At 43.8% G+C, this 16,362-nt stretch overlaps 1 protein-coding gene across 1 annotated transcript in view; it reads left to right on the forward strand.

Moving 5' to 3' along the window:
* foxp4 (forkhead box P4) overlaps nt 1-16,362 on the forward strand; it is a 55,414-nt gene that overhangs the window by 25,874 nt on the left and 13,178 nt on the right. Inside the window, exons 3-9 of the mRNA XM_061069246.1 lie at nt 1,362-1,484; nt 4,617-4,687; nt 4,718-4,757; nt 9,296-9,434; nt 12,255-12,447; nt 13,683-13,688; nt 14,357-14,455. Coding sequence (XP_060925229.1) covers nt 1,362-1,484; nt 4,617-4,687; nt 4,718-4,757; nt 9,296-9,434; nt 12,255-12,447; nt 13,683-13,688; nt 14,357-14,455 — 671 coding nt within the window. The remainder of the gene's footprint in view (nt 1-1,361; nt 1,485-4,616; nt 4,688-4,717; nt 4,758-9,295; nt 9,435-12,254; nt 12,448-13,682; nt 13,689-14,356; nt 14,456-16,362) is intronic.

A 16,362-nucleotide genomic window follows, 5' to 3' on the forward strand; every position in this document is an offset into this window, starting at 1 on the left:
TGTGGATTGATAAAAGAGTCTCTGGTCACTGACGGACACACACATAAGCGAAAAAAGAGACACAGAGGAATGAGGCAGAAGGAGGAGACACTGGTCTGGTGGCAAAGAAGGTGTTAGATAGTATTTATTTAAATGTTGTTAACAAAATCAAATCAGATCTTTTCAGTTCGTCCCCTCCCTTGCTCTGTCCCCATCCCACTCCTCACCTGATCCCCTCACACACAGTTTGACCAGGACTGTGAGTGGCTGTGTGAATATAGATAAACGACCAATTTCTGAGGCCGTAACTCACCCTCAGTGAAACAGCCATCACTTCTGAACAGACAGGGAGGTTTTGTGTTAAAAAGGCTCTAGGTAGTTTAGTTTATTGATGTGTAGGCAGTTAATGAAGAGATTGTCATCCCTGAGCTTGTAAACAAAATGGGCTCACAGGCTTAATATCAGTCAACCTCTCTCCCTAAATATCTCACATTGTCTCCTCATCCCTCTTATTGTTTTCTCAAACATTAATTTGCTTGATAATTTAAAATGACGTTGTCAGCAGGATTTTCTGTGCAGTCTTTCATATATCGTGTCCACATTTATGCACGCGCATGAGCATCTCAGTTTTTGATTCTTGTTTGTCTGCAGCTTTTCAATGTTTGTAATCAGATTAGCATCTCAGCCCATCTCTGTGTACAATGCATGTGCATCAAGAGCGCTTGCACAACACATCTGCAAGAATCACCACATTTCTCTCCCGGTCTTCTCTCTCTCCGACTCTCCCTCCGACTCTCTCTCTGTCTTTGCCTGCCTGTAGCCGTATCTCAGGAGATAGACATCTTATCTGATAGCCACTTTGTTGTTCCTTTCTTCTTAGCCAGGCTTGACTGTGTGGAAAGAAAATCGGTGGGAGTCTTAATCGTGTGTTTATGGAAGCAGATAAGATTTTATATTTTGTAGAGGGGTTTGCTTATCTGTCTTTTCATCGCTGCCTGTTGTCACAGAAATTGTCTTTCTCTTTACGTGCACAATGCCAGCCTTGTGCAGGAAGTCGTCAACAGTATCTGTCCGAGTGTTTATCTGCGTTTGAAGTTGACAGCTTTTCTCAGTAGTGAGTGACAACAGATAATTTGAGACAGCACACCTCTCTAACGTAACCTGCACATACCAGCACACTGTACAAGCTCCATTCTGGTTGTTTGTTTTGAGATGAGTGTTCAGTTGCAGGCACAGTCATGCCGAAAGCTCAGCGTGTTGGCCGGGCCTTTTCACACAAAGCCTAGCCTACTGATTGACTTGTGCTCAACTTTTCCATGCTAATCTGAATCTGAATGTGTAAAGTAATTAAAATGTGTGTTTTGTCTCTGTGATGTCCTCAGTTGCCCGTCTCCATGGCTATGATGAGTCCGCAGATGATCACCCCTCAGCAGATGCAACAGATCTTGTCTCCCCCCCAGCTCCAGGCTCTGCTGCAGCAACAGCAGGCTTTGATGCTACAGCAGGTAACATACAAACACACACACACACACACACACACTTGGTTGGACCTAGTCCCGGGCCGGCGTGTTCGGATGTGTCTCTTTTAGTAGGTGCTGACACACACTGGGCGTGATTGTGTCTTTTTCAATGCTTGCAGATCTTTGAAGATAAATGCACATCCCCGTAGCCACTTGTACACACATTGTCATTTCGAGGGCCTCCTATTTAGCATTGTTGCTAGGAGAGAGTGTGAGTGCCCCTGTCTGCAGGCACACACTTGTATACACACAAACACATGCACAAATTTAGCATCAACTTTAGTGAATCATAGTGATTCAGGAGTGTATGTTCATGCCCAGCAGGTGATAGAGGTGTTGCCATGTCGACAAAAAAACAATAAACACTCTTCATCTACAAGACATCTAACAAATAATCAGCCACACCAACCCGTGACCTTCTACCTACACAAGGGAAACACACACAAGCACAACCCCTATAAAGGCTGTAAAGAGAACTATTAACAGAGTGGGGCTAGTGGAGTAATTGTGGCACAGGAGATGACTAGAGAACACACACACATGCACACGCAAGGCAAGGCCAGAGAAGATAGATTTAATAAGGAGACGTAGCTTTAGGCGAATATAAATTGCAGTGGTAAGATCTGACAACATGTATCATAATGGAAATGGGAAATGTGCTGGCTTTCTGGAAACAAGACATGCAGACGGTTAAGAACCTCTTCACCAGCCCCTTTTTCCTGTAACGAGGAAAAAAGAGAGGGGGGTGTTGATAATGCACATGCACACTCACATGCACGTACACACACACACACTCCCGCTATTAAAACCACTGAGTTTAACATTGCTCTCCCACTTAATTAACCACAGTATGGACTTGCTCTTAGTGTATATCTGCAAATCAGGCACTTTTACCCACAGACACACACACACACACACACACAGAACAATCAACCAACATATCACTCACTGGAGCATTAAATTTCATATCCCCATGGCAATACAGCATTGTGTAAGAGTGTGTAAGGTTTTACGGACCACTGCTGCACAGAAAGTTGTGTTTGCGTGGCCAGTCTGCGGGTGTGTTGAAAGTGTGTTTGTGTGCACGTGTTTTAACCTTTAAGTCTCCCCCAACCTTTATTTATGCCGCAGCTGCTCCGCCTTTCTTTCTTTGGTGTGTTCACTAGAGTCAAGGTCATGGTAATAGGGTGGAGAGGTGAGTGCTTCCCTTACACATGCTCTTAATGCACAGAGCCACTGAATCAAATCATTAAAAAGACCTTAATTATCACTTAATTATTCCCTCAACTCACCACTCTCCAGCCAAGTGTGTGTGAGTGTGTGTGTGTGTGGGTGTGTGAGTACGAGTACACGCTTTCATTTGTCTGTGTGATGAGGAGGCGATCAGGGCTAGTGACGCGGAAAAGAGAGATTAACTCTGCCTAAGGAGCGATAAAAAGAAAGTAAAGACAGATGGAAAAGAAAGAGCAGCCAGAAGGAATGAGTCCTGCTTTTAAAATAAATTAAAGACAAGAGGGAACATCATACTACAACACCACAGTAAATTATACTCAGTTGAAGCTATGCCTTGGATAATATTGCAACTGAAAATGTAAATAAATTTTGCACAAAAAGAGAAAAGAAAAAAGAGTGGGACCATTACATTCCACAGGGTGCGTGGTGAGGATGTGTGCAGGCAGCCGAGTGCAGTCTGCTCACTGCCGGGTCAGACAGATGAGAGACTGAAGCAACTGCTGCACTGTGAAGTCATTCTCCGCCGAGAAGCCTCTTTGAACATTTGATGCAGCATGAAACAAAGACAAACTGCAGACAGACACCTGTGTGAGCCGTTCTCCAGATATAACCACCGCCAGCGTGCAGCCGTGCACACACGCAAACACTGTGGTCAGTGTGAGATTTCCTGCCCGCCTTGCTCTCCTCTCAGCAAGATTAGAATCTTAATGGAGCTTCCTGGAAAAATTAATGAACTCAAACAAAAACAGAGAAACTGTGGCCAGTCAGAGGAGCATGTGTGTGTGTGCATGTGTGTGTAAGTGTTATGTGTGTTTCCATTAAAAAACCTGACTGAAATGCTAAATTCTGTACTTTTAATTTATGGCATTTGGCGTTGTAGTCAAGTTAATACCAGAAGAAAGTCTGGATGACTTTTGCAGACAAGAAAATGCTTAAGGTGAAAAACACACAGGAGTGTCGGAAAAACAAAGAAAAACTCCCTTTCCTCAGAGTCCATATAACTGTTACTGTGGTGACAGCCTATGAATATAACATATAATAATCATACCTTACCTGGGGCCAATCCTTTAACTGCACATGGTATAGAAACAACCCATTTAAGATTGACAGACTCAAAACCCTCAGCCATACAGTGTAGACGTGTGTACACACACACACACACACACACACACACACACACACACACACACACACACACACACACACACACACACACACACACACACACAGTCCCAGCAGGTGTTTTGTGACAGCAGCACAGTAAATGAATCAAGAGTGAACCTAAAGTATTCACAGAGTACTATCGCCCCGGGCATATTCCCCATAGGCTTAGACTGGTCTTGTTCAGTCATGCAGATTTGTGTGTGTGTTTGTGTGTGTCAAGAGCACCAGCTCTATTTTCCATATTTTCTGGTTATGTAAGCTCCTCTTTAATTGGCGTGATGCAGGTGTAATTCGTGTCGTGCATTGTGCCACAGTTGGATCGTTCTACCCTGCAGTTTGTGAATAGCGTCACGCAGTAGCTTTGTTAAACATAATCACCTTACAACACTAACCCAACACTCCATAATAGCTTCATAATATTCTTCGGCTGCATTTGAGCGGTCTGTGTTTGCTTGTTGCTTGCGGTTTGGCAAGAAACCACACACACTGCCACAACAATAAACTGCAGCCTTCACCAAAAGCCAGAGGAAAGCAGTGCGACTGCATTCCTCGAGACTCCTTTTTCAAGTTATGGTGTCTGTTGGGACAAGGAGATATCGTTGAGGTTGATACAAAGTGACTCACTCGCTTCATACTTCTCTCTAACCCACCACCACGCTCCTTGTCTTTCTCCTTCCCACCCTCACCCCCTGCCTCCACCTTCTCTGTGTCTGTCTCCAGTTACAGGAGTACTACAAAAAGCAGCAGGAGCAGTTGCATATCCAGCTTCTGACTCAGCAGCAGCAGCATCAGCAGCATCAGCAGCAGCAGCAGCAGCAACAGCAGCAGCAGCAGCATGCTGGGAAACAAGCAGCGAAAGAGGTGAACTTCACCAACACACTCACTCAGCTCGAGTACACTCCCCAAGTGCACGAGTGCCCTCAAACCCAGTGAAAGTGGTTGACATAGGAGCCGGCAGAAGGATGACATCCACATCTAATGTATAGGATGTGGAACATGTGGGCTCTCCCCATTCTCTCTTTCTCTGCTCTCATTCTCCTGTTTTCTACTAGAGCCTGACGATAAAACACTGACAACTAGAAACTGCCTCTGCCAAGGCCCAACAGTCCCCTTATGAAACCCCATTTAAATTCAATGCATCCGGATTCTTTATTTGGATCTGCACCAAATTGTACACACTCATAACTATCATTGCCATAAACATTCCCGATTTGTTCCCTTAAAAACCATGAATTATGAAGGAAAATATTAACAAAACAAAAGAAACTAAATTGAATCGGTTCTTCCTCTGCTCATGCCTCACCACTCTAAACAATTTTTTTAAATAAGTTGAGAAGTTTTGCATTTCCTCTGAACAAACAAACACGGATGTAAACATGCTCCATCCTTGGAGGAGGTTATACTTCTGCATTGTGCAGACAATGTGGGGAGGTATAACACATCATTGATGTTTCACATTCTCTGCTTATGAAGAACGGTTCAAAACCACAACATTCACTCAAGAGCAAAAAAAATCAGCATTTAAACTTAAAAATATATATAAATTTACATATAATAGTGGTAATTGATTTTGACTGATATCCACATTTTTATCTTTAAATCCTATTTGGTCATATCACTCAGCCCTATTCTCTACTTTATTGTTTTGTGTACAAGCTTGTCTAAAAACAAGGATCAATCGATATGGATTTCCACCATTTTAAGAAAGTTGCGCTCTAAGCCCAACACTCACTTCCCTGCCGGGGTGTTCATTAGCATGCCTTCAGCTCTAAGCCCGAGGTGAAATCTCTCTGTAGGAGGGGTTTGCCACTCTTTTAATTGTCAATTAACCCCGCCAGCACTAGGAGCCTCCTTTGCTCTCACTTTCTCTCTCTAATACACACACACACACACACACACACACACACACACTAATATGCATGAACACCGGGTTTTAACCACAGCTGTGGTACAGTAGGATAACAGAGGATCAACTAGGATCACAACGTGGCACAACAAAGAGGATTTCAATCGATCAGACAAGATTACTGTCATAACCTGTGTGTATGAGTGTGTGTGTGTGTGTGTGGGGGGGGGGGTGTACATGTGCGTGCCTGTACTCTTCGAATCCTCATTCACCAAAAATTGCTGAACACACACAGAGGACCGACTTGAAGGCGATAAACCTCCCGAGACAATGCTGATAAACGCATGAGGAGACACATCCTAGATTCCCCCTGTTCCTCCTCCTCTCTTTCACCCCCCATCTCTCCCAGTAGGCAGACTCCCCCACCACCCTACCCCACAAGCCCCTCACCGACAGCGGTCAGACAACTCAACCGTGACCACAGCAAACCAGTTGTGGTTGACTCGCATGTTGAGAGGGTGTCTGAATCGCTTTCCCCCCATTTTTTTTCTCCCTTGCGCTCCTTCGCTGTCCCAGTTTTCAGGTTTGTTGTCCTGTAACAACTAGACAAGTGCAAACATCGGTCACACAGCTACACATACATGCAGAGAGGGAGAGGCTTGATGTGCGATGGTTCACTGCACAAACACACACACACTTGGGGGAATATGCCTCCCTACAGAGCTGCATGCAGCTGATATGACTAAGGCCATTTCCATCAGTCAGTGTTTCTCAGTCGCTGCGAGCCATCACTCACACCTTTTTAGTCGACTCTCAACTCTCAGGTGTCCTTATAGACTGTAGAGGAGGAGAGGGTGGTTTTCAATGTTAGGCTTGAGCTGTTCCTAAGCCTCCAAATAGATGAGATAATCTTGTTGTATTCGAAGACGTAAATTAATCCAATTTAAAACATGTAGGTTTAACCACCTTCTAGCAAACCTTTAACAAACTCAAAGAAGAGGAGAGAAGTTGACAGAGGAGACAGTAGAGGAAGGAGGGAGAGTCAAACTGAAAACCTCTCCTTTGCTGTTTTGAGTTTGTGCATGAGTGCCCGTGACTTTTTACCCTTTCCCCTCTTTTCTGCAATTCCTCTCCACTTTCTTGTCTGAATGGAAGTGATGAACTGAAAGCAATAGTGTATGTATGTGTGTGTTGAGTCCGTGTTTGTGTGTGTGAGTCGCCGATGCATTTGGGACTGGTCAGGAGTCAGCTTAATGAAGTGACTCTGACCATCACAAGAGATGTGTGCATGTGTATGTGTGTCTGTCAGTGTCCATCTATAGTGTGTGTGTGTGTGTGTGTATGTGTGTGTGTGTGTGCGTGTGTGTCTGTGTGCGTGTGTGTGCGCGTCTGTGTGACTGGCAGGCTCAGACAGTGTGTGATGTGCTCATAAATCACATTGACAGCCTGTTACTGCGCTAGCTTTGGCCACTCAGCCACAGCTAATGTAAACAGAACACAGGCACACACACACACATACACACACACACACACACACAATGTGTGCTTTAAAGAACCATGGTCATATCTCTGGAGGGAATGAGAGACAGATGGGGGAGTGGTAGAAATAAAATAGACGGACAAGTAGAAAAGACGGCTGGAAAGAGAGGAGGAAAAAGAGGCTCAGTTCATTTAGAAAGCTCTGATCATGATAAACCATTTACTGCATCAAATGAGGATTTGGCTGTTCCCTCCAGCGAACTGCACTCGACCACTACACCACTTAACTGTGGCAAAGCCAGAGCGGTGCATGTTTCCTAATTATACTGTAGTTACAATGCAACAGACACTGATCTTCTCAACCTTCACACTGTTGAACTAGAATGGCACACAGGAGAATACATACCATAACAGTCACCCTCTGAAACCACATCTAAAGTCACTAGATCTGGATTTTTATTTGGATCTGGGCCAAATTTTACACAGCGGTGCCTTGGTCTTGCCCTAACCCAACACAAAACTTCATGGAAATCAGTTTACCATAGCTTTTGTGTTATCCAAACAAACAAACAAACACAGACAAATCCTTAACCTCTTTGGAGGATATCATAAAGTGAATGGAAAATGCAGTATGTGAAAACCCCATGTCTCTGACAGGAACAGTGATCGACTGTGATTCATATGAATAGAAATCCGGACTTACACTGTTTTGTTGTCTAAGGTCCAATAATGTCTACCCCATCATATTTTCTCAATTTGAGCACTTCTTATGTAGTCCAGATTTAAATTACAATTACAATTGAAGTCAGATTCCCAACAAATAGTACAAGAAGTAACATATTTTAATTCACCTAAAGCTAAAACCAAATTCAATCAAACCATTGTAAGGGGAACAAATATTCCTCTAGTTGTCCTTACCCCTCTCCTCCCCATTAGCCCCCCCCCACACGCATGCACGCACACACACACAAACACAAACACAAACATGCTGCCATCACACTTCTTCTCCCCAGGCACTAAGTCTGAAAGGAAGTGACCTATCTGCCCTTCCTGTGAGTTCCTCTCTGTTCAAAGAGTTCCAGGCTGCCACTTTCTTTCACACACACACACACACACAATGAGCAGTTCCCTCAAGTTCTATTTATTTATTTTTCTTCTCCTCTAGTTATCTGGAAGAGATAAAGTCCATCTCTCCCAGGGGTTGGTCAGGGGGTACTTCAAACGGTGCGGCAAAGGCCAGGTCTGCCCCAGACTGAGAGTGCAGGAAAGGGGACATTTATCACTGTAACACACACCAACATTATCGCCACACGGCATGTAGTCTCTCCCACCCTCCCTTTGCTCCCTTTGCTCCCATTCCCCCTCCATCCTGCTTGCATTCAGGGTCGTCATTGTTTTATTACGGGACTAATTTTCACCTCTCGGAATTCTCGCTTTGCTTTTTAGGAGGGGGGATTGTCAAACCATGTCCAAGACTGGCTGCCAAATTTTAACAAATGCTTCAAAATAATTTTAAAAAAATGTGTAGGTTAGCTTTTCTTTGCTACATGTAAAAATATTCCAATCTATTCCTAAAAAATATACTCTTTAGATTCTGTCCTATCAAAAAAGATTTAAATGGTTGTGTGTCACAAAGTTACTCACTTATCTTCCTAGTTTAAGTCAAGCATCTTAACACAAACAGGAAAAAATACACAAACACTTTTAAAACTTGCCTGGCTCTTAGAAAATGTTTGTGGATTTATCTTATTTAATGTTTTTTATTTTTATTTATTCGATGTCTTACTGTTGGGTTCTCGGCTCTTTTTTTATCTTTTGATGTATCTCCCCTATTTAAACTGAATCGCATTTTGGTTAATGTCTTCGGTTTTAAAGTGTTTTTTTTTTTTAACAAATGAAACTCAAAATACGTGATAGAGAGATATTTCTTTGACATTGGATATAAATCATTTAAATTCTAGATATTAATGCAACTCATTGACAGTATCACTACAGCAATGACCAGAAACAGATTTACTCACTAACTTTTAAATAACTTTTCCTTCTGTCTGTCTTTCTGTCCCCTGGCGAACAGCAGTTAGGCAATAAGCAGTTGGCCTTCCAGCAGCAGCTGATCCAGATGCAGCAGCTTCAACAGCAGCACATCCTCAACCTCCAGAGACAAGGACTGGTCCCAATGCAGCCCACCGCTGCCATGCAGTCTCTGCAGCAAGGTACACACATGCAACACATAACATTGCACACATTGTCACAACACCACACACATGGGCCTGCACCAAGTGGCGCATGTGAAGCCTGTTAAGTTAATCAGCCTATAAAAGATAAAAAGAAACCTGATTGGTGGGTTTGTGGAAGGTACTCATTTGGATAATAGGTAAAATATGCCACTAAGCCCCCCTGCTCGGTGGTTAGCATGTGCCTGTGCTGGTGTGTTTTCATGTGTGTGTGTGTAATTGAGATAAGCCAGACACAAGGACATCATCGTTTTGCCATTACTGTGCCCACTGGATTTTTTTTTTGTTCCTGTGTGTAACTTCTCCAACAGTTTCTTCAGTTTGTCAGCACAGTTTAACAACGATTAATGTTGACTGTTGACTGGCCCGCCCTTAGTGAGCATGTGTGTGTGTCTGTGTCCACTTTAGTCTGCACACAGAAGTGTCCAACACACAGAAATACACAAATACACACACACACACACACACAATTTATCTCACACAGAGAATGCTTAAGGGGTTCTAAAGTGGCCGTAACATTGGTAAAGCGCTGACTGAGTTGACCAAACAGACCAGTTTCCTTCCCTCTGTCTGTAAGTCTGTTCTCTGATCTGATCTCTCTCTCTCTCTTTCTCTCTCTCTCTCTCCCTCTTAGTAACATGCACACACTCCCATATTCTTTTTGAAATCTTAATGTGACAAAACAAAAATATATTCAATCAAATAAATGTAACCCTAAGACAATGCCAAAAAGTACACTGAAACTCAAGTGTGTGTTTGTTCGTGTGTATGTGTGTGTGTGTGTGTGTGTGCGTGTGTGCGTGTGTGTGTGTTGTAAGTGGAAATATTAGTTTACAGAGTGAAGAGTGAAAATAAAGGAGTGAAAACAAATCGAATACTAGGCCACAGTTTTGGAGAGAAGAGTGTAAATTTTTCCAGACAGTTGCAAACATTTGGCTTTGGCATCTCCTTCTCTTTCTCTCTCTCCCTCCATATCAGAGTGGAATTTCCCTGCAGTGTGATAGAGCCGCTCCATTGTGACGGCTCAGCCAGGCGTGAGCCAGAGCATTCCTCTGGCCAGCCATGCCACACAAACACACAAACACACATTAATAAACACTCACACCGAAACACACATGCACACACACACACAAACGCACACTGCGGCCCCGCCTCAAAGGGCTGTTGTGTCCGGTGGGTTAGGTGGGGGTGGTGGGGGTGGTGGGGGCGACATGAGGGGACCTGATATGCTTTTTGTTCAGTACTCTTACAGAATGAAGTAGCTATACATTTCAAAGCCTTCTTTTATCAATGTTAACAAATACAACCGATAGAGAACTTAACAGATTTGAATGAGAATTAAATTGTGAGTTACTATTTCAGCAGGTTTTTATTCATACATAAAAAATCCACTAGATTTGAATTAGATCCACCTTCTGGGTAACTAACGGCTCCTTTTCAACATATCTCATATGTCCAACATAAATGTGAGACTCTGGGTTTCCACATTTGAAATGTGTGAGTCCGTAACTGCTGGAAAGAGCTCTCTCATCTTCTCAAATGTTTTCTATCTGTCAACGAAAGCTGCAGGAAATTGGGAGAGCACATTTTCACCTGAATGTGCAAAAATCTAGATTTTTTTGTTTACAAATCTGTTCCGCTCTCAGCTGCTCACTCCTTAACTTTGCTTGCTTTGCACTTATCTGTAAACTGCTGACTTTTCCCAAAACCCAGACTCCCTTATTTTTCCAAAGTTTTTTTAGTGGATGCATGTGATATGAGCCAGACTGATAAGTCAGAAGAGGAAACACTTTATCTTACAATCCCTGTTACTACTTTACACTTTCACTCTCTCTGGGCGTGTCCACGGATCGGTCGGATTTCTTGGATAACACACACACACACACACACACACCACCTCATTCCTCCAGAGTGGGAGCTTTTGTTTTGGCGGGACCCCAGAAGAATGCAGACAAAGCAGACATAATATTTGGATTGCTGCGAGGTCTTTGTGTGTGTATGTGCAGATGTGTGCGTGTGTGTGTGCGTGGTAAGATCCATTGGAGTAGACCGTGGCATTTTTCAGCGTCTCTCTCACTGTGAAATTAGAGCAGAAGTAACCGAGCTGTGACTAGAAGGAGCACAAAGTGTGCAACAACCCTCTTTAAACAAATAGTGGTAGTGACAGCAGCGGTGGTGTTGGTGGACAGTAGCAATTGCCAGCAGAGATGAGGAAATTGCTGAGAAGTCATGGATATCTGGGAAGATAATTATAACAATAACACGCAGAAATTAACCTCCCATCTGTTTTAGTTTTTTTCATTTTCCATTTTTCCTTTTTTAACCACTCCCAGAAGACTGTAATAGTTGCATATATTTTATTTGGTTTAGAAAAGTAAGTTTATTTACTGCAAGCCTGTGTTTGTGACACTGCACGTGATATTGTAGATATTCTTCGACCAACTTATTATTACCCTTATTATTTTTGCCTTAATTAATTCCCTTTAAGGTAGGGTTTGTATTTTTTTATACCATTTTTTGAAATCCTGTTAACATCACTTTATATTGTTATCAGAAATACAATAAATAAAGCTGGTGCCCCTGGCCCTTACAGTTCTGTAATAAATATGACCGAGCATTTCATTCAGATCAATGTGGGATGATTTTCGAATCATATGATTTTTTAAAGTGAAGCCTGCTTTTCCAGGATTACCTACAATAATTTTAATATCCTTTGAGCCTATTTACACCCAACGTGCGAATTTGATCACAGTTGAGAAAGTCCCTCTGCTAAGTGCCAAGTGTTTTCCTTCCCTGCAGCGATGTGTCCGTCAGACCTCCAGCAGCTGTGGAAGGAGGTGTCAGGCGTGCAGAGCAGCGAGGAGGCCCTGAAACAGGCCGAGGGCCTGGACTTGAGCACCAACTCTACCTCAGCCTTCCCCAAAGCTGCCAGCGCTCACATCCCACTGCACAGCCTGCAAAACGGACAGAGCCACACCCCAAAGAGAGACAGGTAGCGACACTTTTCACACAGTGATGGTGTGTTTGTGTGTGTCCTCTGTTTGCCCTCCAGTCTTTCTAATTCACACACTCCTGTTATGTCGTTTTCGACCTGGAACCTTTTTAGCTGTTCTTCTTTCATATCCACACTCATAAACGCAGGAACAAAACATGCACATGTGGCATACCACACATCTCCGGGGTGTAAACATCACCTCAGCTCATTTGATAGGAGGTTTGTTGGGCTCAGTATGTTCTGCAGGAGAAGAGAGGAGAGGATTGTGAATGCAGAGGAGGAGGAGGAGGAGTAGAGAGAGGCAGTGTGTCTGTAGAGAGAAATTCCTCAGTGTAATGTGGGCTTGATGAGGGATGCATGTGCCAGGTGTATTTGTAACATGCACTGTATGCTGTGTCAGGCTTGTGTTCTCCCAAGGCTGTATTGGCTGCTCATGGGTTTTTCTCCATCTTTAAGAGCCAGACTGTTTGAGTGGATATCCTCCTTCACCAAGGCAGACAGCGGAGATGACCATGTCCCCCTTTACTCCAAAGGAAGCCAACCCCCCAGCCAGTGAGTAGCCTGTTCACACTCAAACATACACACACATATCAGTGGAAAAAGACAGAGAGACGTGCTATGGGAGGGTGGTCTGAGGTGTCCTTTAGCACTGATTCAGTGCTTGTTTCTATGCCCTTTGTCGACCCTAACCTTTGACCTCATTTTGGAGTAAGTCAACATGGGTCAACAACTTTTAATTAAAAGAGCTTTTAATAATTGATCAATTATGTCACACACTGTCACGCAACAGCCACAGCAAGCCTCTGGTATCCCGGCAGATTTTGACTATAGTAGATCACAAAGGGTGTAGCATTAGTGTGTTAGTCTGCTAAGCAAATGCATGGCTGATGTGGACGAGAATGTGGTTGCCAGAAGTTTGTCATGTCTGCTGTCTGAGCTGCTTCTGCATTGACTCAACCACAGCCAGCGCATGCATACACAAAAACACACATGTGCAGCTACACACATGCACACACACAGCTCCAACCTCAGCCGGCACATATGATCAGGAAGAGGCGAAAAAGGAAAGAGACAGGGAGAGAGACATGTTTCCATCTGCGAGACAAATGGTTTCTGTTAGACAACCTTCTGATGTTGATTTGGGAGAATCCCCATCCCAGTGCACACACGCGCATGCACACACACATACACAGTCATGTAAATATACGTGGAGACAGCAGTCGCCGGCGAAGATCCAGGTCTGAACCACATGTGCTACTGGACCTGCCGCACACACATGCACATACACATGTGCACACGCACACACATGCACCGATACACTTATTTTACCCAGGGCCCAAAACCACGCCTGGCCCTGTCTTTCATCATCGCACACACACATATACAAATACACAAACACTCATGAATATACGCAGATGTACACACATGCGCACACTCACATAAGCTCACCACAAAAGAACAACCAGCACATGACGGCAGCCGCCTCCAATCAGTCATGGCTGGTTGGTCCTGTGCCGACTCTGTGTCAACTCCTGAAACATAAGAACACACACCAACACTAACACACTCTTGCACAACACACGCCAAGGACAGAAAGACAGGTCATGGACTTCAAAATGTGCCTCTGAGGTTGCTGGAGCAATTCCCTTATTTGTCTGGCTTCTGTAACTGACCCCACTTTGCTCTATCCTTCTCTCTCTGCACTTGGCTTTGTGAGCTGTATAAACTAATGACTGCTAACCAGACTCAGATGGCTGCATTGATGCTGTTGCTGTAGTCGGTTTTGCATGTGTGTGTGTGTTTGTGCACGAGAGTTTGGCACATTTATGCTCCTTATTATAAGTTTTTGCTATATGTTTTGTGGATATAATTCAGCATCTGTCTCCGTGACTCTCTTTGTCCACAGTCATGAGGAGCATGCAGGCTCCCATCCACTTTACGGCCATGGAGAGTGTAAATGGCCCGGCTGTGAAGCACTGTGTGAGGACATGGGACAGTTCATCAAGTAAGTAAAATATGATACAAGGTATAATGTGTTGGGTTAATAAATCAATCAAAATTAATCAATTCAATCAATTCACTAGATCTGGGTTTAGGATCCGCACCAAATTTCACACGGTTTTCATATCAGTCCCCTCAATATGCCAGATTTTTCATCAACATCTATGAATTATTGTGTGGGAAATCAAGGAAAGTGTTGGGAATCACCCTATTTCTCAAGTAAAAACAATTGCAACAATATATACACTTGCATTTATCACAAACCCTTCCTTAGACCATATTGAAACGTTCTTCAGTTTTATCACTGAGTTGCACACACACAATGCCTGGTACTTAAAACTCAGCAGCACTAACCCCTAGTATTACTGTAGGAAAGAAAGAGACATGACACGATCTCTGATTCAGTTTACCTGTAGGCACCAGGGAGGAAGCAGAACAAAGTGAAGCTACAGTATGAGCTTTACGTGGAGATGTCAATCACTGGAGTCTTGCATTACCCCACTGACTCACCAGTTGCCATCTGTTGCATCACATTTCACATTTGCTCTGACCCACATGTACACAGGTACATACGTTCACGTGTGTAAATTCTTTGTTTTTTCAAGGGATTTGTTCTTTCTCTTCCCCTTCATACTTTTTTCTCAGCTATATAATATTCATTTGAGTGACTGATTGTGTTTGTTTTATTCTTTTGCTTTAATAAGAAATCTAAATAAGCAAGTCTGAGATCATATGTTCGTCACCCATCGTTTTTTCTGTGTTTTGTATATTTTACTCCGAAGGGTCAGACGCATTGTATTTCTGCGTAAATACACAATTATTCTTTATTAGCTCATCCATAAGCACATTTAGTTTCCACATCCATGGGGAACACATCAAACAACCTCTTTCTCACTCATTCCCTCTCGGCTTCCATTTTCTTGCACTTTTCTTCCTCCCCTCCTCCCTCCGTCTTTCGTAGCTGTTACTTGCCCGTTTGCAGTCACTGGGGCATGTCGATGTGGTATCTGGCCTTGACACTCTGCTACACCTCCTCCTCTGTCACACAGTGGACTACCCCGTGGCACTATGGCTGCTAACAAAGGCTTCCCAAGCCTCTAATGAAGCCCTAAACAAACTCAACCTCTAATTATCTGGAACTTTTAGCTATTTGAGCAATAAAGTTATTAATAAGCCTGGGTGATGAAATGTGCACACACACACACACACGCATAATCACAGCCGTGTGCGTGGTGATTGTGATGGCATCGGACAGTCAGATCAAAGCTCGTAGGCAGGCTGGGAAAGTTTGGAGAGGAAAGCTGTTGTTTGGTGTCTCATTTCACGTAGCCCCGGGGCAGATGGAAGGAGAGAGAGAGAGAGAGATAAAGAGAGAGAGGGAGAGTGTGTGTGCATGTGTGTGTGTAAGAGAGAGAGAGAAAAAGAGGGAGATGAAAAAAATAGAGGCAGTGACAGATAATTCTGTCAGTCCGACAGTGCGCTCCCTTCCAGCCAGCTTTAGTCATCGCCCCAGGAGAGAAAAGGGTAGAACAGAAGAACAGAGGAGGGGGACACTTCACTATTTGAGGCCTTTCTTCTCCTCTCCTCTTCTTCTCTAACCCACCTCTCCCCCCTCCTCCTCCTCCTCCTCCTCCTCCTCCACCCCCCTGTCCTCTGGTATAATACTCTGGTTGTGGTCGGTGGAGCTCGGTGTAATGTGGGTTAAAGCCTTGTCTGCCAGCACTCCGAGGAGTAAACAGAGCCTCATTGTCGGGACACATTGGGAAAAAAAACAAAACTCTGCTACTGTTTATGGCCCAGCTATAGAGAGACAGGAGGGTTTTGGGGGCAGATTTGGTTGGAATGAGTGTGAATCATAGACATTCGGGGAGTTTCGGGGGAAGAGGACAGGGGAAGGGGGGGAGTGGACAG

This window comes from Limanda limanda, chromosome 4 (assembly GCF_963576545.1).
Source record: "Limanda limanda chromosome 4, fLimLim1.1, whole genome shotgun sequence".
NCBI lineage: Eukaryota > Metazoa > Chordata > Actinopteri > Pleuronectiformes > Pleuronectidae > Limanda > Limanda limanda.